The sequence below is a fragment of the Myotis brandtii genome, unplaced genomic scaffold, assembly GCF_000412655.1.
Source record: "Myotis brandtii unplaced genomic scaffold, ASM41265v1 scaffold463, whole genome shotgun sequence".
Taxonomy (NCBI): domain Eukaryota; kingdom Metazoa; phylum Chordata; class Mammalia; order Chiroptera; family Vespertilionidae; genus Myotis; species Myotis brandtii.
The window spans coordinates 2135652-2155664 of NW_005367694.1; the positions used below are offsets into that span (position 1 = coordinate 2135652).

The 20013-nt window shown below is 56.3% G+C and overlaps 2 protein-coding genes across 10 annotated transcripts in view; one reads left to right on the forward strand and one right to left on the reverse strand.

Moving 5' to 3' along the window:
- Position 1: 1 nt before the first annotated feature.
- On the forward strand, positions 2 to 5589 carry CCDC74B (coiled-coil domain containing 74B; the record flags this gene model as incomplete). The annotated part of the gene is made up of 8 exons (XM_005875585.2): positions 2 to 170; positions 1224 to 1268; positions 2372 to 2431; positions 3305 to 3464; positions 4017 to 4203; positions 4279 to 4358; positions 4439 to 4495; positions 4601 to 5589. Coding segments are annotated over 8 exons (897 nt in total), but the record flags the coding sequence as incomplete, so codon positions are not given.
- Positions 5590 to 5662: 73 nt separating this feature from the next.
- MED15 (mediator complex subunit 15) overlaps positions 5663 to 20013 on the reverse strand; it is a 53128-nt gene continuing 38777 nt past the window's right edge. For 6 of the 9 annotated variants that reach the window (XM_014547117.1, XM_014547115.1, XM_014547113.1 and 3 more), the window contains 10 exons: positions 16852 to 16971; positions 10264 to 10400; positions 10039 to 10166; positions 9678 to 9812; positions 9532 to 9595; positions 8780 to 8846; positions 8139 to 8299; positions 7876 to 8042; positions 7349 to 7447; positions 5663 to 6636 (listed from right to left, as the gene is read on the reverse strand). In XM_014547117.1, the coding sequence (XP_014402603.1) occupies positions 6500 to 6636; positions 7349 to 7447; positions 7876 to 8042; positions 8139 to 8299; positions 8780 to 8846; positions 9532 to 9595; positions 9678 to 9812; positions 10039 to 10166; positions 10264 to 10400; positions 16852 to 16971 (1215 nt within the window). In that variant the 3' untranslated portion in view covers positions 5663 to 6499. The remainder of the gene's footprint in view (positions 6637 to 7348; positions 7448 to 7875; positions 8043 to 8138; positions 8300 to 8779; positions 8847 to 9531; positions 9596 to 9677; positions 9813 to 10038; positions 10167 to 10263; positions 10401 to 16851; positions 16972 to 20013) is intronic. The other 3 variants (XM_014547122.1, XM_014547116.1, XM_014547114.1) reach the window with 1 other exon arrangement.

Consider the following 20013-nt stretch of genomic DNA (forward strand, 5'->3'; position numbering starts at 1 on the left):
GTCCGCGGCCCTCCACCACCTGGGGCAGCAGGCGGCGCAGCTCGGGGTCGGCGAGGCGCAGAAGCGGGTACTGGACCTGGAGAAGAGCCTGCAGTTCCTGCAGCAGCAGCACTCGGAGACGCTAGTCAAACTCCACGAGGAGATTGATCACCTGAAGCGGGAGAACAAGGGTGAGTGCAGGTGGCCGGGCCGGGACACCGCGCCCCCCCGCGGTGGGACCGGAGAGACAAGAAGACCCGCCTCCCTGGTACTTATCCCCAGCACCGAAGCAGTACATGGACTCTAGAACACGCAGGTTTAGGGAGGACTCAGGGCAGCAAGCCCACCCGGGTCCTACCGCGGGGCTCAGGCTCCCTACCCCAGACCAGTCCCCCCCGCAACCCCCCTCCAGTCATGGGTCTGTCTTCATAGAAGGTGGCCTCCTGGTCAACTGCCCATCTGGCAGGGCGGGTAAGGCTGCATCATATCCCACAGTCACCCTGTCAGCCTTCTTTTCTGCAGGCAGGGCCAGGCCCACCTCATTTTTAAAACTTTTAAAAAGTAAAACATACCCTCAAAAGTAGCTCAGTGAACTTTCACACACTAAGCACACCCAGATCAAGGGCAGACATGCTGGCCCAGTAGGATCCCTGGGCTCCATCCAGCCTCTCCCCAGACATCTGGGACCCTGTGCCCTTGTGTCTCCTCAGGGCAGACCCACTTCCTAATTTTACACCCCTCGAGGCTCCTCATCCCCCTGAAGCAGAACTTGAGGCCTCCACCATGGGACCCTGCCCCTCTCTGGCCTTCCTCACACTTTAGCTCTCCATGTCTTCTTGAGTCTCACCCCAGTCCCTCCCTGATACCAGCCGTGCCTTGGGCACTTGGTTGTAGCACTGACTACATCTGCTCATCCGTGGCCAGGGGCTCCTGGAAAGCTGGGTTATCCTGACTCATCCCTCTACCCTTGGAACCAAGCCCCCCACCTGGCAGAGGGTGCCCTGTAGACATCATGGATGAAGGGTGGGATTTTGGGTGAGGCTCTCATGCAGGGCTTTGGCTCAGGGAACAGCCAGAGGCATTCCCAGCCCTAAGGAGCCCAAGGCAAAGTCTTGGCCCATGGGGCAGGGTCCCTGAGGCCTCTTGGGGACTCAGCGGAGAGAGGGTGGGCAGGGCAGGGCAAGCCAAGCTTCTCTCAAATGGCTGTGGCTTTGAAAATGACGAGAACATGTGCTTGCTTCCAGAGCTCCATTACAAGCTAATAATGAACCAGAAGTCAATTAAGAGAGGTAAGACTGAGGCCCTCAGTGCCCGATGGGAAGTTACCACTGTCAAGAGCAGCCCCTCTAAACTGCCTGTGCCCACCCAGCTGCTCTGGCCCACGCACTGTCCTAGTGGTGAGGGGTCCTGGAGGATCTGGACAGACACCGCTGCACCCAGCCATGGTCTGGGTGACGAGCACAGAAGGTGCCGCTCTCAGGGAGCCCAAGGCCTGAAGTCTGAACAGTAGGGTCAGTGGGCAGAACAGCTGCTGGTGGGGGTGCCCAGGCCTGCCCCTGCCTTCCCCAGCCTCACTGCCTTGGTGAGCTCTTTCACTTGGCTGCTGCTCTGGCCTACTCCTGTGTCCCTCTGAAATGCTGGGGAGCCCAGCCCAGCCCTGTGGCTCTGGCCTCTCACTCCCTGGGATGGCAGGGATCCTCCCTACCATCTCAGAAGCAACTGTGGGTCCTGGGAGAAGAAAGTGCAGGACACAGAGACCTGCAGCCACTTGTCCAAAGTCCTCCCTCATCTGAGGCACATTGACTCTACCTGTCCCCCAGCCCAGCCCAGCCCAGCCCAGCCCAGACTGCTTTGGGCTTGTTCTCCCCACTAACATTTGGGGCCAGGCCTGACACTGAGTGGTGAGTGGTGCCAGCCTGGAGTACTCCAGTCTGGGGGGCGGGGGTGCCCAAGGCTCTTTCTTCTTGGGGGACACAGAGAATGGGATATGGGGGCCTGACTTAAGTGGGCAGAGCAGCTCCAGTGAGCTGTCCTAGACACACAGTGACGCCCATTTAGCAGCCCCAGTTCTGCAGTGTGTGTGTGTGTGTTGGGGGGTGGCGGTCCCCAAAGGGACATCAGGAGAGGTTGTATGCCTTCAGGACCTGCCTACTTCTACGGCCCCAAGCCCCCTCCTTTGTGGCCTTGGCTCCCTCAGGCACTGGCTAGATCAGGGGCTGCCTCACCAGAACATCGGGGAGGGCTCTGCATGAATGCCCGGGCCCAGGGCCTGCAAGGCCAGGAGGCGGGCGCAGGAGGGCCCGGCCTCTTGCTGTGCAGAAGCTGCTGGGGAAAGTGGAACATAAGCATCCTTGCTGCCATCCTGGGTTGAACCCTGCATGTTCGCCCACAGGTAGCATCACCAATTCCAACTTTCAGGCCGTCAAGCCCATTCCAAACTCAGTGATGTCAGGTGAGCCTGCCAGCACCCTCAGTGTACTTGGGGGGGAGGGCAAGTGCCCCACTGTTAGGCAGCCCTGGGGGTGGGGAGATGGTGCCTTTGCCAGGCCCCAAGAACCTGAGGGTTAAGGGGCAACAAAAGGGAGCCAAGGAGGGTGTGGTGAGCTGAAACCACCAGAAGGGGGCTGAGCTGGATGGGACCGGGCTGTGGGTCAGCCGGAGGGAGGGAGGCTGCAGAAACAGTGATGTCAGCGAGGCCCACAAGGCCCCACAGCAGGCCCACCTGGAGCGGGTGGTGGGCAGATGCGCTGACAGCCTGAGTGTCTTCCAGAGACAAGGTGGGGAGCTGGCTGCCCGGCTGGTAGTGTCCCCGCTAAGCAGGCAGGACGCAGGTCCGTTGGCCCCGGCGCCCTTTGCAGCACCAAGAGCCTCTTCTCCCCACGCTGCCTCCTGAGAGGCAGGCATGCTGATCGGGAGCCGCCCCGGCTCTAAGTTGGACCCAGGCAGGCCATGGATCTTGTTCTGGGAACGTAAACCTGGGGGCTGGATCAGGACCTCTCATTCAGTTTCATTTTGTCCCAAGTGGGGTTCTGCTTTAGTCAGGGGACAGCTGCAGGCCACCCCACCCCCAGCATTTTCGGAAGCCTGGGAAGAGACTGGCCCTGTTTCAGGAGTCAGAGCGTTCAGGAGGCTCCGCCCACAGGCTTCATGCTCAGACCCTCATTCCTGTTTTCCAGCAGGAGGCTCTGCTACCATCTCCCCTTTACCAGGAGGAAACTGAGGCAGGGGGCGGGGGCTCCTTGGGCACACACAGCTGGTCCTGGAGGACTTGGGCACAAATGCTTGATGCCCGCAGTAACTGGCCCTGTCTGGGTCTGACCTGTAGCCAGCTCTCAAAACAAGGCCAGGCCTCAGCCCAGCTCCAAGAAGACAGACTCAAAAACGGATGCTTCCCAGAAGACGGACCTGGAAGAGAAGACTTCGGCTGCTGCCCTGCTTCACAGCAGCAAGTTGGACAAAGCCCCCGTGGCACAGAGGCCCTCCAGGTAAGGCATTTAGAAGGTTCACACCCTGGAACCAGCCCATTGCTTTGCCTTCCAAATGGGCTGGCCTCCAGCATGAACTAAGCTGGGGGTCCAACAGGGCCCCTGTGCTGACCTGAGCCCACCAGAGGGGCCAGCAGCAGCCCCTAAACCATTTACTCAAATTTGACCTCCAAACGAGCTTGCTTTTCACCAAGAATAGAGTCAGGTTTCCCGGCTCCACCTGGGAAACTCACTTGGCCATTGGAAGGCACAGTCAGCAGGACACCCCAGGTTTTGGAACTTCCCTGGAAAGCAGCAGAAAAGGGACCCCATTGTCCCCCAGGTAGTACAGCCAGCAGGACAGGCTCCTGCTTCCCTCTGCACAGTCCTTAGATTCCCTCTTGACCAGTTCTACCAAGTTTGGGGTCAGGACAGCGTGAACCACACATGCGCACCTGGTCACTGGGGAGGAAGAGAAGGGCCCAGATCACTGGCCCCAGAGACCCCGGTGCAGGCGCCCTGGTCAGCAGAAGGCAGCCAGGCCACCTCTGGCTGCTGCACTGACTGTTTCAGAGATGAAGTGGAGACCTTTAATCCAGACGCCACCTGGGTGGCAGGCAGCCAGCACAAGAGCAAGCAGATGATGGGGGTGCCCCGCCTGATGAACCTGCCCCCCCACTTGCGCAAACCCACCTCACTCCAGCAGTGTGAAGTGGTCATCCGCCAGCTGTGGAATGCCAACCTCCTGCAGGCCCAAGAGGTGAGGCTCGTGTGGTGGGGCGCAGCCCTGGCGGCTCTGCAGCCTTGGCCGCCATGCCTTCTCCCTGTCTTCCAGCTGCAGCATCTCAAGTCTCTCCTGGAGAGGAAGAAGTCATCCCAGGCTGCCTCCGAGGAGGCGGCCCCGAGCTCTCCCAAGTGAGTGCCCAGTGTGGCTCTTGCCCCAACACAGGAGGGGCTGGTGGTGCAGGGCTCACTGCGTCCTCTTCCTTCCCCAGTGACCAGGAAGCTATGCAGTTCTCCAAGGTCCCCACCAAGGGTGTCTCTAGGAAATGGTGAGTCCAGGGGCACAGGATGGGTGGGGCACCTGCAAGGAGAAGGGGGCGGGGCACAGCAGAGAGGAGGTCCTGGCTCTGCTGCCCACCCTCTGCCCCCGCCAGCCTGATCCTGAGCCCGATTCCCGTGTCAGAGCGCGCCATCCTGCCCGCACTGAAGCAGACCCTGAAGAATAACTTTGCAGAGCGGCAGAAACGGCTGCAGGTGGTGCAGAGCCGGCGGCTGCACCGCTCCGTGCTCTGAGCGCCTGCCCTGAGCAGCCTGCACCGTGGTCCCGGCCAGGCCCAGGTCACAGCTGGGGACACTCACCCTCTCTAGGCAGCATCCCAAAAAAAAAAATTCCACATAAACCAAACTCACAGCAGATAAAGTCCTTGGTCTGAGAACTGAAAAACGTTTATTTTCTTGCTCAGTATTTTGCTATTCTGCATTTACACAAGAGCGTGTTAAAAGTATTACTTCACCTGTTGAAGAATAAAGCTTGTTTCTCCCAGTCCTGAGTCTAGTCCCTCGCTGGCTGTCAGGTGCTGCTGCCCTGGGAGGCCCCCAGCTCTGCGCCCTATAATGGGGTGCGGGGGAGAGGGCGCTGGCGGCCGCCCTGGAAACAAGCTTTGTGTGCACCCCTTTTTGGATTCAGGGCCTTTCCTGCCCGAGCTGCCTTCTGGGCACAGGCACTCGGGTCTGCTTGACCAGACACTCCTCAGGGCAAGATGATGTCCACCTACCTCGGCAACATCTGTGTCCACACTGACATCGGCGATGAGCCACACTGCTGAGCCCAGCGTCCTCCGTGAAGGGCCACAGTCAAGGCCTCAGGAGAATGGTCCTCTGCAGGGTGCTGGGCCTACCCCGTGATGTCCCCACCCCCTGAGGGCCTCACATCTACCCCTCAATCGCCAGAACAGCAGCTTCCTCTTAGATCTCGTGGGTGTTTCTCAGGGCTAATCTCTGCCTCCTCCAGCTTCAGGGAACAGGGACTTTGCCAGAAACCTGGAGGTGAACCAGGACGAGGCATCAACAGTCAGATGAGGGTGAACTGAGGTCTGGGCATCCATGGCCATCTCCAAGGTGGGGGACCTGGCTCAGCCCTGACAACACCCCTCACTGAATAGTAGGCTCTGGACTCACAGGGGTGGGGTGGGGCACAGTGACAAATTCATGACAAACACAGGAATAATAAATTTATTGTAAGAACCACAGAAGGTAGAGTAGTGCACATACAAAAGGGGGAACCTCTGAACCAGAGGGCTGGCTGATGCTTCACCAGGGAGCCCTCCCTCTCCAGAGTGGCTCTGAGGATACCAGGTCCAGAGGATGGCACCCTGACCCAAAAGTGAGCCCAGCTAGTGCACGTGGTGCCAGGGACAGGGTTCCCCCAGAATGCTCTGCTCCCCAGGACCCCCAGTGCTGAGTAGGCCCCAGGGCTTGAAGGGAACATGCCGTGAGGTGTGAGGTCCAGCTGGTAGTGGTGACTTGCAACTATCCACAGGCCAGACTTCCTTTGAGACACACTGGTGCCCCTGGATGCGGGAGCCTCCCTACGGCAGGCCCCGTGTGAACCCAACACTGAGCAGAGAATTCTGTGTGTCTTCAGGGTTTCCTACAGAAACGGGGGGAGTGTTTTCTGGCACACACACAAGGGCTGTAGCAGGGCCCTGACTTCTCCCTGGGAGTCAGGGAGGACAGGGGCCCTGCAGGTGCCAAAGGGACAGCAGCTTGAGGAGCGCAGGCCCGGGGCGTGTCTGCCACTCCTACCACAGAGGACTCCAGAGCCCCTGTCCCGTCCGGTACCTGTCCCGTCCGGTTCAAGTGTGGGGAACGCTTGGTAGGTCCCCAAGGCAGAAGATAAAAGCAGGAAAGCTAACCTAAGCCCAGGCTCTCTAGGGAGCCAACACCTAGAAGGGTCCGACACAAGGTGTGTGTCCTCTGTGGCCCCAACAAGGCTGCCAGCTGACCCGTGGTCCCTGGTGGGCTGGCAGCCCGAGATGCAGCAGTGGTGGTGGCTAGGCAGCCGAGAGGCAGGCCTGGTGGATGCTCTCCGCCCAGGTGTTGAGCAGGGCTGTAACTGAGTGCTTGTCGGGGAGCTGCAGCAGCCTTGAGGTCATGCATCGGTGCACTGACTGCAGGAAGGGGTTGGCGTCTGCAACAGAGCAGTGGGTCTTGAGCACTGTGCCCTCCTCCAGGACAACCGGCCCCATGCAACTCTTGTATGGGAACCTGCCCTCAAAGGCAGAGCTGGTGTCTGGGGCACTTCCAGCCATGGCTACCTGGGAGGCCATCGCCCATGCACCGCTGGTGGCTGTCAGGTCTCCCAGGCCCAGTGTCACTGGACAACTGCAACATGAGTGGACTCGGAACCCAGGGCTTTCCCTCAGGGATGGCCTCAGGGCTCTAGTCCTGGTCCTCTGTGTGCCAGGTCTGAGCCTCATGGGGACTCATCAACGAAGCCCTCTGGGCCTCTGAGTGCCATGTCACTCAGATGGGTTCCCCTGAGCCCAAGCTCCTGTCTGTCCCCCCAGGCCAGGGGGAGCGCAGGCCCGGGGGCGTGTCTGTGAGCCTGCAGAGGCCCACAAGGGCCACTGAACAGCTGGGCCTGGGTCTGCTCACTCCTCACCTATTGTACACTGATGCCCTGAAGTTGCAGGACAAAGGGACACAATGGGGGCAGAGACCCTTCTTTCTCCAGTGGCTGTGGGGCAACCTGCTCTTGTCCACAAAGGGGAACCAGAGGAGGAAAGGGAGGGCCTCAGCTTGGGCGGCACATGGAGGAAACCCTGGTTGCTCAGAGCTGACCCTGCCTGCCCTGGGTCCCAGGCAGGGACTCCTCACAGCTGCCCTCTTGGCTCACCCACCGTATTGCCACTGCCGGTCGATCCACAGCGGGCTCTGGGCGGGGTAGTCAGCGGGCACACTGAGCTCCAGGGGTGGCACGCTCGGGAGATCCTTGTCATCTGCAACACAAGAGGCTGTGCCCATGACCCGCCCACCCTGCCTCACGGCCCTGCTCTGGTGAGGCTGCAAAGCCTGGAGGACACTGGCTCTAGGGCCTCAGGCAAGCAGAGTCCCCCCTGGACAGGAGGGTTGGACTTCCCTGGCACAGGGGAGGGGACAGTGCTGGGCTCATGGTCCAGCCTCGGAAGATGTCCCGGGGCCAGGGTTTAAGGATCAAGGAGGACAACACGGGCAGCTCCTTTGGGCCTGGGGCTGTGGTGTGAGCCTGGGTGTCTGTAGGAGGCTGAGCACAGTGCACAGTCCGGGTTGGGCCAGTTCTGAGGCGAAGCCTGGAAGCTGTGTTCTTAGCACCCCCATGGCCCGGAGAAATGGTGGAGCCCTGGGGCTGGGCTTACTCCTCGCCCGCCCTGCCCTCCCCAGTACTCACCCAGCTTGCATATCAGGTGGACGGTGCCGTTGTTACTGCAGTGAGAAGGGTCCAAGTTCACTAGGAACTTGGGGTCTAATCTGGCCACCTCTCCCTGGAGCACGTTGGGGATGCTCTGCCGCTCATCCTCTTCAAGCTTCCGCTTCCGGGTGCACACCACCGGTGCCCTGGAGGAGGCGATCGTGGTGACCACACTGGCTAGGCTGTGGCCTGTAGTCCCACACCTGCGCCCACCTCAAGGCTATGCCCTGGGCTGTACATACGTGATGGGTGGGCCATGGATGGCCGTCATGGCTGGCACGAAGGTGCGGTACAGGGAATGGTTGAAGACGGGCGAGCGGATGTTGGCCAGGACAGCATCCAGGAGCGGCTGGCACAAGTACTGCTGCTTGGTTGGTGGTACCGGGGGTGGTGGGGGTGTGGGCTGGGACAGGATGGGTGGGGTCAGCAGCCTCCTCTTGGGAAGGCTCTCCTGAGCCCAAGGCCCTCGTCCTTACTTACAGCCACACTTCCCGAGGCTCCCCACCACCTCCAACCCCTGCACACAAAGATGGCCAATCCTGGACACAGTCTCCCCGATCCCCTCCCACCAGGGCCTGGCCTACTGCTTGGCAAGTGGAGGCAGGATGTGGAGGCAGCTTAAAGGAAAACCCACAGCTTGGATGTTGGAGGAAGCACCCACAGGCGACAGCTGGAGGGCAATTTCTCCCACCTCCCCACACCCCACAGCAGACCTACCTGGAAGAAAACTCCAAGCAGGGTGCCCAGGCTGAGTGGTGAGCCCCCTCTGCCCACCCTGGACAGTGAGGGCAGCTCTTAGCCTGTGGTTCCGAGTCACTGTCGGGTGAGCCCTGACATTCCCTGCTGCCTTCAGAACCTCACCAGACCACAGCACCCCACTCACCACCGCCATGTCATTCTTGAGTTTCTCCAGGGCGATCTCACACTTCTGCAGAGTTTTCAGAGGGCACCTGTGGGGAGAGGGTACGTGGCTGACCCATTGTGCTAGAGGATGGGAGAACTGGCAGCTCTCGTGTGCTAATCCAACCACACCCATCTGACCGCCCCTGGACAGTCAGGCCGGGAGCCTTGGCTACTGGAACCATCCACAGGAATCCAGAGCCTAAGGCCTGGGGGTCCCACCCCAGGAGCTGCTCAGTCCTGATCAGCAGAACAAGGCATAGGTAGGCCAGAGGCCCAATGAGGGGTCAAGCCAAGAAGGCCTGTGGGCCATCAAACGCCAATAGGCCAGCCCCGCAGTGTCTAGCACTCTGTCCAGACAAGCAAACCAGGAAGGACACACAGTCTGAGTCAAGGGACGTAACCTGAAGGCCAGTCCACACGCAGTTCTGTGGCGCTGGCGCAGCTCTGGCGCTGTGTCGAGAACCTGGCACTCCACCGCCTCCCGAGTGCTTCTTAAGGCTCTGTCTTATGAGGGCCCCAGAAGCTGATGCGGGAGTTGGGCTGTGAGCTGGGCTGGCCCACAGCTGGCAAAGGTGGGGGTTGGGGTTTAGAGCCTCAGCAGACACATCTAAGTGGAGCCCCAGGCCCTTCTCTATACTCTGCATTGTCCTAGCCTGGCCAAGCAGCAGCCTGGGGCGCCCATGAGCTGTGGGTGTAGCACCACCCTCCCTGGGGGCCCGAGGACATGCTCACCTCTTGGAGGGGTCAGTCAGGATGTCCAGAAGGCTCTTCATCTTACTCAGGTCCTTTTTTCTGTCTGGAACAGAAGAGGGGATACTAAGACACAGCCTGGGAGTCTGCCGCTCCCACCCCAACCCCCGTGCAGGCCCCACCCTCACCTTCATTCTTGTCGATCTTGTTGATCATGCGGCGTAGGGGCTCGATGTACTTGGACAGCTGCTTCAGCTTGTCCAGGTACTGCTGCTCCTCGGCCTGGCTGGAGCCCGCTGGGCTCATGACTGAGCTGGGGTTTACTGCAGGACAGAGGCTGGTGAGCCCAGCCAGTCCACAAGGCCCGACTCTCTGCAAACCCTCAAGGTGGGGTGCTCGGGCTCCAAGGGGCTCGGGTTTGCTCACCCCTTACAAGCGAGGCCTCATGAGGGTGAGGGCGTTGCCCTCAGCATCTCAACTCCCAGGGTGAATGTGGGTGACAGGATTGGCCCTGGGTTGCAGGCTACGCCCATCCCCAACCCGACTTACCAGGGGTGTTTAAAGGTCCCGGGGAGGGGACACTGAAGTTCTGCGGGGTGCGCGCTGTCACTGGACTCTGGGAGGGCTGTGGTGAGGGGCTCGGCAGGAAGCTACTGGGGGATGGGGCAGGGCCGGAGCTGCAGCAAAGGGAAAGGGAGCGTGTCTGTGAGCTGTGGGCACCAGCAGGGCCCTCCCTGTGAGCCAGGCAGGGAGGGGCACCCCGGCCAGGCCTACCTGACGTTGGAGTTGGGCTGTGAGCTGGGCTGGCCGGGCTGCGGGGACGGCTGTGGGGGAGGAGGCATCGACTGCGGGGTCTGCACCTGCTGGCCCGGCGACGGCGAGGACAGCATGGTGAGGCTGTTCTGGCTGACCTGGAAGTGGAGGGGGCTCAGCCTGCTCGCCTGACACACACTCTCACTCCCACTATCCCCTTGTTCCCACCCGCTCAGGCTTGGAGACCCCACGTGGCTGCACGCACAGCCCCGTCTCTCTCTCACAGCCTCACTGCATACCCTTGTCTTTCTTTGATGCCCTGCTTCTCAAATACTAATACAGGCACGTGCCCCACCTCTCAGGTACACACACACACACACACACACACACACACACACACACACGGTGACCAAGACCTGGCGGGGTAGCCCTTGCTCCATGGCAGGAGACCCATGAAGAACTGGGCGTTCTGCGCTGAGACAAGCATCCCCATGTGCCTGCCTCTCCGTGTGGGAGACTGTGGAGTGGGAGGCCAGGGAAGGCTGTGGCCTTGGAGGAGCTCTCCTCTGAAAACCCCGCTCTGTGATGGGTGAGATCATCCTTCACTTAATGGGAGCAAAGTGGCCCAGGTCAGCCCTCACCAGCATGCCTCACCTGGGGCTCTGCGTCTGGACCCGCAGGTCCCACTGTCACGTGAGTGGCTCAGCATCATTCTCAGAAGCTGCTGCCTCGTTTGCAGAGCCAGGGCTCACCCTACTCCCTGCAGTCCTCACTGAGGAGACACCACAGTCAACTACACGCTGTCTTCACTAGGGAAGTGCCTATTCCTCTGTGAACTCCACAGGATGAAACCACACGCCCTAGGGCAGTGGTCGGCAAACCGTGGCTCTCGAGCCACATGCGGCTCTTTGGCCCCTTGAGTGTGGCTCTTCCTAAGCCTTAGGAGTACCCTAATTAAGTTAATAACAATGTACCTACCTATATAGTTTAAGTTTAAAAAATTTGGCTCTCAAAAGAAATTTCAATCGTTGTGCTGTTGATATTTGGCTCTGTTGACTAATGAGTTTGCCGACCACTGCCCTAGGGCTCTGGGACAAGGATGTGTGAAGCAGCCACTTTCCACTGCGAAGCTCAGGATGGCAGTTCCAAGTGGTGAGGACAGCTATGGGGAGACGTCTGCCTGCCAGCCCTGGGTTAACTAGCCTCTCCTGGAATAAGCCCCGAAGAGAGCTGCCTCGCCCAGTACTGAACGATGGTGGCATAAGGCCCGGCCCCTCCACACATCAGGTCACCCCAAAGGCCCTGCCAGCCTGAGCACTCCCAAGGGTTGGCGGTGACTTCTCCCACAGCCTAGTCAACCTCCTTGCCCTCCTAGCACCACCTCAGAGCCTGCTTTGCATAGCCAAGCCCACACCCCGCCTCCTGAGCCATCCAGTTCCACAGACCGACTGCCCTCTCCCACACACTCCTCCACCGTGGCATTGGGAGTGCTGGGTTAGGACCACTCGGAGTGGGTCGCTGCATTCCAGTCCTCTTGTCAGGGAGCAGGAAGGAACATCTGAAAGAGCCCAGATCCCACAAGGAAAACAGGATGCCACCCTCCCTATCCACCTACCCCATGAGGCAGGCGGGGCAGGCACGGGGCCCTGCCCTTTCTCCCACACTGCCTGGAACAAGCTCCAGGAGCGAATGGCCTCTCCTCCTGTCCTCTGGCTTCCTCCCCACCCACCGAGTGTGTGGGATGGAGCTGCAGGGGGCACAGAGGCCCATCACGGCACTTCCAACATGGCTGGGTCAGAGAGGCACCAGCTCAAGCCAGAAGTGGAGGGGCTGGAGTGAGGGAGCTTGAGGGGAGCAACATGGTTCCAGGTGTTTCATGTTGACCTCCGCAGGGGCACAAACGGCCTGGAGCAGCTTAGCTTCTGCCCCTCCCCCCCTCCCCCTCCCCCTGTGTAGGACGCCCTCACTGGGCCTGGATGCACTGAGTCCCGGGGCCCCATGACCCCTGCACTAGAACATATGCTCTAGAAGCTACTCAGGTGCTAACAAACTCCCAGGACTAGGAAGGTGAACAGGTCGCCTCAGGAAAGTCCATTCAGAGAACCTCACATGGTGCCAAGGGGGAGGCAAAGGCCTGAGGGCCCTACCCGAGACCTGGCACCCTCCCTGTAAAGGCCCCTCCCCACCTGCCCCCTGAGCCCCAACCCTTCCCCACTCCAACCTGCTGCCACTCCCTGCCCTACAGTCCCTGAAGCTGCATCTTGCCTCACCCTCTTCCTGCCCCCAGGTCAAACCCTTTCACCTGGCCTCTCCCTGACCACCTGGGCCCCGCAGGAGCCCCACCTACCCCAGAGTGCTTCAGCCTCTGTTCAAGCAGCTGTCCCTTCGGAGATGTCTGGCTTTTGTCTGTTGGCTAAAGCTAGTGTTTCTCTGAAGGGGAATGAGGCACCTGCAGCAGAAAGGCCACTTCACAGTCCACTTCCTGCCTAAGTGTCTGAAACTGTACAGAGTGGGGCAAAAGGAGGCTTACAATTGTGAGTACACAAAAGTTTATTCTTGTATTATTATTTATTGTACTATTTTCCCTATGAACTGTCAACCTACTTTTGCTCTGCCCTGTATTTTAAGAGGCACCCTCAAGCACTCAGAACATGGGGAAATAGGGTAGACTTTGCTCACATCCTCTGCTTTTGGGTTCCACGGAGCCACTGACATACACAGCTCCCCGAGGCACCAGACGGAGGGTCTAAGACACAGTGAAGAACAGCCTGCCTGAGCTGGGCACGTGAGCACAGTGGCGCTGCCTCTTCCCCAAGCCCCTCTCTCATGTCCAGCCCTGAGCTCTGGCTCCTCTGGCCCCCGTAGTCAACACTCTTTTTTTTTTTTTCTTTTAAATGTATTTTTATTGATTTTTTTACAGAGAGGAAGGGAGAGGGATAGAGAGTTAGAAACATCGATGAGAGAGAAACATCGATCAGCTGCCTCCTGCACATCCCCCACTGAGGATGCGCCCGCAACCAAGGCACATGCCCTTGACCAGAATCGAACCTGGGACCCTTCAGTCTGCAGGCCGACGCTCTATCCACTGAGCCAAACTGGCCAGGGCTGTAGTCAACACTCTTAAGGCTGCTAAGGGAAACCCCTTGGCCTCCGGCATCTGATCTTTGCATCTGACAGCTCCTCTGGAAACATGCCCAACTCCTGTTGGCGGCAAACATTAGCCCTCAGAGGCCTTCAGGACGCCTGTCCGGCATCAGTGCTGGGAGGCCCACGGCTCCCAGGACTCCTGAGTCACCAATAACACACCTGAGACAGGAAGCAGCCACCCAAAGGCCCATGTCAAGAAAAAACTGGCCTAGTGAGGCAGCTAACAAGACAGTAAGCCCTGGTCCTCAGGTTCATGCCGGGTCTGATTGGCCTCTAGGACAGAGGAGAGCAAGACAGCTAGCTGTGCTGCCTCAGTCTGTGCCGGGCTCATCAGGGGAGAACTGCATTCCAGCTCTGAATCTTTCTCTTCTGGCACATTCTGCCACAAACATGGGCATGTCTATCACAGCTACTGGCAAAGCCATAGAATGCTGCCACCCCATCACTTGCACATCAGTCACAGGAAGTGAAAGCTCAGGTGGAAGTGACCTACTCAAGGTCACATGTCTAGCAGGGGAGCGCAAGCACCTCAGCGCCATCTGCTGCCCAGAGGAAGCAAGGACAAGTGGAAAGGGGGCCTGCAGAAGCAGGATGGAAGGCCAGGTGGATGCACAGAGCAGGCAAAGAATAAGCAACCAGAGGCGGAAGGGCGGCGGGGCCGAGGGCAGCAAAGTGGGTCTGGAGAGCCTTGTGCTGCAAAGAAACCTCAGGGGAGGCTGGCAGCACCATGCACTCCAGCCTTCTTGGAACCACCCACATCCACTGGACATCCCTGGAACTGCCCCACGTTACTGGTCTCCTGCACATGATCTGTCCCCAGAGTCACTCTCTAGAGCAAAGTGAGTCCCACTGTGGAGCCACCTGCTTACACCCACCAAGGGAGTGCTGGGACAGGAACCCATGTCACCCCTGGACTCCCATGGTGGGGGCACTGTGTCCTCCATGTGTCTGGCACAGACTTCTGCTTGGCTATGACCATCCATATCCCTGAAGCATCCGCACCACAACATGAAGATGCAGCCAGGGGATGGGTTGGAGGAGAGGCAGAGACGCTGGAACCTCGGCTCAAGAAAGACTGATGAAAGAGGATCTGACATTCTAATCTGCTTGTTTTCTTGAACCCAATTTGTTGCCAAAGGTAAACAAAACCAGACAGGCACTCTAGATACTGAAGCACATCCTGCTGTGGGCTATGTGCAGGTGGCCGGGGGTAGACAGTAGCCACATGCCATGCCATACGGACATGCCAAGGTCTGGAGGTGTCAGCTGCTGAGAGCTTGGGTGAGACCCCTGTTAGGACAGCAGGGGTGGCTCCTCAATACATTTTTTTAAAATATTTTTTTTATTGATTTCAGAGCGGAATGGAGAGGGAGAGAGAGAGAGAGAGAAACATCAATAATGAGAGAGAGTCATTGATAGGCTGCCTCCTGCACGTCCCACACTGGGGACTGAGCCTGTAACCTGGGCATGTGCCCTGACCGGGAATTGAACCCTAACCTCCTGGTTCATAGGTCGACGCTCAACCACTGAGCCATGCCAGCTGGGCTCCTCACCACATTTTAAAAAAATCAATTTTAGAGAGAGAGGAAGGGAGGGAGAGAGGGCGAGAGAGAAACAGAGAAACATTGATTGGTTGCCTCACCCTGACCAGGGATCAAACCCATAACCTAGGTAAGTGTCCTGACCAGGAATTAAACCCATGACCCTTTGGTGCACCGGACAACATTCAACCAACTGAGCCACACCGACCAGTGCTTAATGATATATTTTTGGAATAAGCTATCTTATTTTAGAAGGGACTGGATTAGAAATACACCAATTCTGGAACCATGAACAACTGAATGCCCAAGGTATCTCTGGCCCTATGTGTGCGTGTATGTGTGTGGGAGGATAACAGGTTTAAACGCTGGAAATATCAGAGAAAGGCTGGGGCCACTACCTGCTAGGACTATAGATGTATCTCCCTGACAACAGAAAATGAATGCTAAAGTTTTGGCAAATCTGAGGTTTTAACAGCAAGCCCATTAAAATGGGAAGAAAGTCCCATAAGATAAGGAAACCTCATCTCCAATTTATTCTCAGAATCTTAAAATGGTGCCTGGCCCATGGAATGCACATGACTATTTGTTAAACAAATATACCATAGAAGAATTCCAAATTTTCTACCATGAAAGAACCAGAAATTCGTATCCCTGAAAACATGTAATGTACACAGAAGTCTTTATCTACCTAGAAAGAGGGGTGTGTGGTAAATTCTATGCCCTACACAGCACACTCTACAGCAGCACGGTCTGACGACTTTTTGCTTCCATGGACTGACTTGTCTGATGATCTGTGGTGTCCAGGATGACAGTCCCTGATCTCCCATGGGGTTACTGAGCACTTGAAATGTAATTAAATTTCAACTGATTGTAACTTGAGAAACTAAATTTTTAGTTTTATTTAATTTTAATTAGTTTAAATGTAAATAGTTACATATGGTTAATAGCTATATAGCATTAGACAGCACAGCCCCAGAAAGCCAAACTACTTGCTTAGATTCTGTTTTATTTTACCATGAAAATGACAACAGCATAACTATCTAAGACACTAACTTAGAAACAATGTTTTTATTGCTTTTAGACAGAAAGGAAGGGAGAGGGAAAGGGAAACATCAATCAGCTACCTCCTGCATGCCCCCTACTGGGGAGCCCAAAACTAGGAATCGAACTGGTGACCTCTCAGTGCATGAAATGAGCCACAACCGCCAGGGCTAAAACACTAACATTTTTCTTTTTTTAATCTATTTTTATTGATTTCAGAGAGGAAGGGAGAGGGAGAGAGAGATCGAAACATCAATGATGAGAGAGAATCATTGATTGGCTGCCTCCTACATGCCCCCCATTAGGGATTGAGCCTGTAACCTGGGCATGTGCCCTGACCGGAAATTGAACCATGATCTCCTGGTTCATAGGTTGACGTTCAACCACTGAACACTAACATTTTAAAAAATATTTATTTTTACTGATTTCAGAGAGGAAAGGAGAGGGAGAGAGAGAAACATCAATGAGGAGAGAGAATTAATGATCGCTGCCTCCTGCACGCCCCCTAATGGGGAATCGAGCCCACAATCCAGGCATGGCCCTTGACTGGAATCAAACCTGGGACCCTTCAGTCCACAGGCCAACACTCTATCCACTGCGCCAAACCAGCTAGGGCAACAGTAACATTTTTAAAAGATATCTACTCCCACATTCTCTAGAAAATGAAAACATTAGAACTATCCAAAATATTAAAATAAAAATAAGCCCAGATATTTACTCACATCCCCTCAAGAAACAAGCCGGGTTTGGCCTCATGTAAGCTTGGTTAGGTACTCTGAGAGCCACTGTGAAGGAAGTCACAGAGATTACAGTGTGTCTCACAAAGGCGCTCAGAGAACCCCAAGCTTCCCAGGAGCCCTGGGCACCGCCCCGTAAATACCTGTGCTGAGGGCTCTCTGCCCAAAGGGATGGAGCTTGACTGGACGGCAGACACAGCGGTGGTGGGCGGGAACCGGGCTCTTACTTGCATCCCGCCTTGGGCCAAGGCTTCGGCGATCATCTTGAGGACAGAGGGACAACAGACAAGGTGATCGCAACAAAGAAACTCAGTGCAGGGCAGGTGGAGAGGGGTGTGCAGTCTCCGTGACAAGTAGCTCCTTGACAAGGGTGAGGGGCCTTCAGGGGCTAGGGGCAGTCCGGCCTACATGTTCAAGCCCACAGCATGGAGGCCCATCTAGGCATCAGGAATCTAGAGGAGCCGCCAAGAATGCTGCCTCCAGACCTTTCTATTGTGTTGGATGTACTCCTTCCTCGAGCCTCTGACCTGCTGATGCGCCCACAGAGCCTTCAAGGCCAGACCTCAATGGCCAAAGGGTGTTTTTAGGAGACCGAGCTCCTGGGACAGACTCTGAGAGAGTGCGCTCCGCCAAAGCTGGTCAGAAGTCGGCTGTCATTAAATTGGGGAAGAGGACAGGTAAACCAGCTCACCTTTCCTTCCCAATAGGATACTGCCTTATGCAACCACTTCTGAGGGCCTGCACTCAAACTGTCCTTGTCTCCTCCAGGCGGTTAAGTTTCTACCGGGGAACCAGTTTATCACTAAAACCAGGGAGAGGTGGGCAAGGGAAGCCTGGGCCTTCGCTTAAAGCCTCGAGCTTATGAGGAGGTATGCCTCCCCCAGGGACATGGGTCAGGTCTGTCCTTAAACATACAAGATGATTCCAAATTCCAGAATTCCAGCCTGTCCTGGGACCACTCTCCTCATCAACTTATGCTTCTGAGAACATCGGGGCAGCACTGTCGTAGGTCAAGGCCTGGCTTGCACTGCCGGGAACCAGTGGCCTCCTGAGGCCTGGTCATTCTCACTCTGGGCTCGGAGTTGGGGATGGAGAACAGGCCTGGATGCACTTCCAACTTTTCAGGTGAAACCAAGCTATAACAACTCAGCCCCTCAGAAAGGAAGAGGGGTGAACCATGGGGGAAAAAAACATCTGTCCGAGGGTGTGGGCCAGTCCATGAGACTGAAGCGATGGCGATTCAGTCCATGCGGCGAGGTGGTGCCAGGACAGAGCTCAGAAGCAGGGGAAAGGGCTGAGGGGAGATCTCTGGCATCACAACTGTGTTCCACACTCACATTCACGGGTCACATGCAGCAGGCACCGCAAGCTGGGGGTGACACAAGCAGTAGCAGATTCCAACCTGAACCTTCCAATAGCGATGGGAATGGGGCAGCCGTCCCACTGGGCTGGGCGAAGACATTTCTGCAGCCACCCCAACAAAAGAACTCCCTGGGGGTGGGGGGCGAGGAAGGCATTCTGGTGTCTGCCAAACACGAGCGCGGTCCTGAAGAGCCCACCGCTCACCGCTCACCGCCCAGTTAAGACACAAAGTGGGATGTTGGGGAGGGTGTGAGGACAGGAAGCCTCGGGGAAACATGACTCCTACCCGAAGGCCTACTCCCCAAGCCCAGGGTGGGGCCAAAAGCAGCTCTGTCCTGGGTTCGGCTCTCAGCCCATGGGCAGATGGGGGTAATAGTAAACAGTGTCCATTTACAACCACCAATGGGTTGCACATTAGGGTCAGTGGCCACTAAAAAGTGCTCTTGCCAGAGGGAGAAAGATCTGGAAGTAAGTCAGGCGGTACAAGAGAATTGCAAATTTTTTCCATGAAGAAACGAAAGTAATAAGGAATGGATGCTTAAATCTAATTTGCTGCTGACTGGTTTTCTTGTAACTGAGAAATCCTGGGAGGAAAAGCTCATTTTCTTTTAACCACAAATTCTAATGAAAACACAGCAGTAGTGTTTACTAGATCAGATGACCCAGGCAGCAAACACCCAGCAACTCATTCTCCCATTCTGCTGAGTGACCACATTTCTTTACCTCCCAACACACATCCACCCAGAAAGGAATTCAAGCTCCATCCTTAAGGCTGTGGGCTGCGGGCCTGGCTCCTCCATGGACACTAGTCAGGAGGGCCTGGAAGGAGGACAGAGAGCGTCCATACAGGGCGGCACATCAGGGAAGTATCTATTTTTTTTTTTTAAATCTTCACCCGAGGATATTTTTTCATTGCTTTTTAGAGAGAGTGGAAGAGAAGGGGAGAGACAGAGAGAAACATCAATGTGAGAGACACGTCAATTGGTTGCCTCCCACACCTGTCCCGACCGGGGTCAGGGATCGAGCCTGCAACCGAGGTACATGCCCTTCACCAGAATCAAACCTGGGACCCGTCAGTCCAGGCCGATGTCCTATCCACTGAGAAAAACTGGCTAGGACAGGGAAGTATCTCTGATGATAATTCTTTTGTAACTTGAAAGTTATAATTAAGACTGTTGAACTCCGAGGGAAGGCAGGGGAAGGGTGAGTGGGAATGAACCTGTATGCATATATGCATAACCCATGGACACAGACAATGAGGTGGTGAGGGCCTGGGGGAGGATGGGAGCGACTGGAAGAGATTAAGGAGGGAAAAAGGAGGACCTATGTAATACTTTCCACAAAGATTTTTTAAAAGTTATAATTAAGTTTCCATATACCAAAAAACAGAATGTTGAAAGATAAAAACATAGGGACTGTTTGGAAATGGAGACACATTCTGTTCTGGTTTTATCTGCAGTCACAGATAACATTTATGAAAGAAACAGAAGCTAGTGCAGCTACCCTGTTTAACCTAATAAGTCCCACTGTAGTGACAATGACATCAACTTTCTCGTTTACACAAATAACATTACATACGAGAACCAAGCATCTACATAACAGGGCACACCAATTTTCGTAGCACACCACACACCAAACTCAGTCCCTGGTTGAGCCCTGGCCACTCATCAGGCCACACCACCATGGAGTGTTCGACAAGGCACCTCTTTTCTGTGCCGAGGAGACAGAGTTGAGAGACAAGGCATGGAGGGCTACCAGCTCAAGCCCAGTCTCAGCACTTCTTCACAGAACCAGCACTTGCCCCTGCGAGCAGCAGTTCACATATGTAAAGCTGCGACACGTGGTCACCATGTCCTGATGTCAAATGCATGGGCACCACATAGGAGTACTAGCTTGCATCTTTAAACCCCTAGTAGACGACTGGCTGACACAATTCAGGGGCA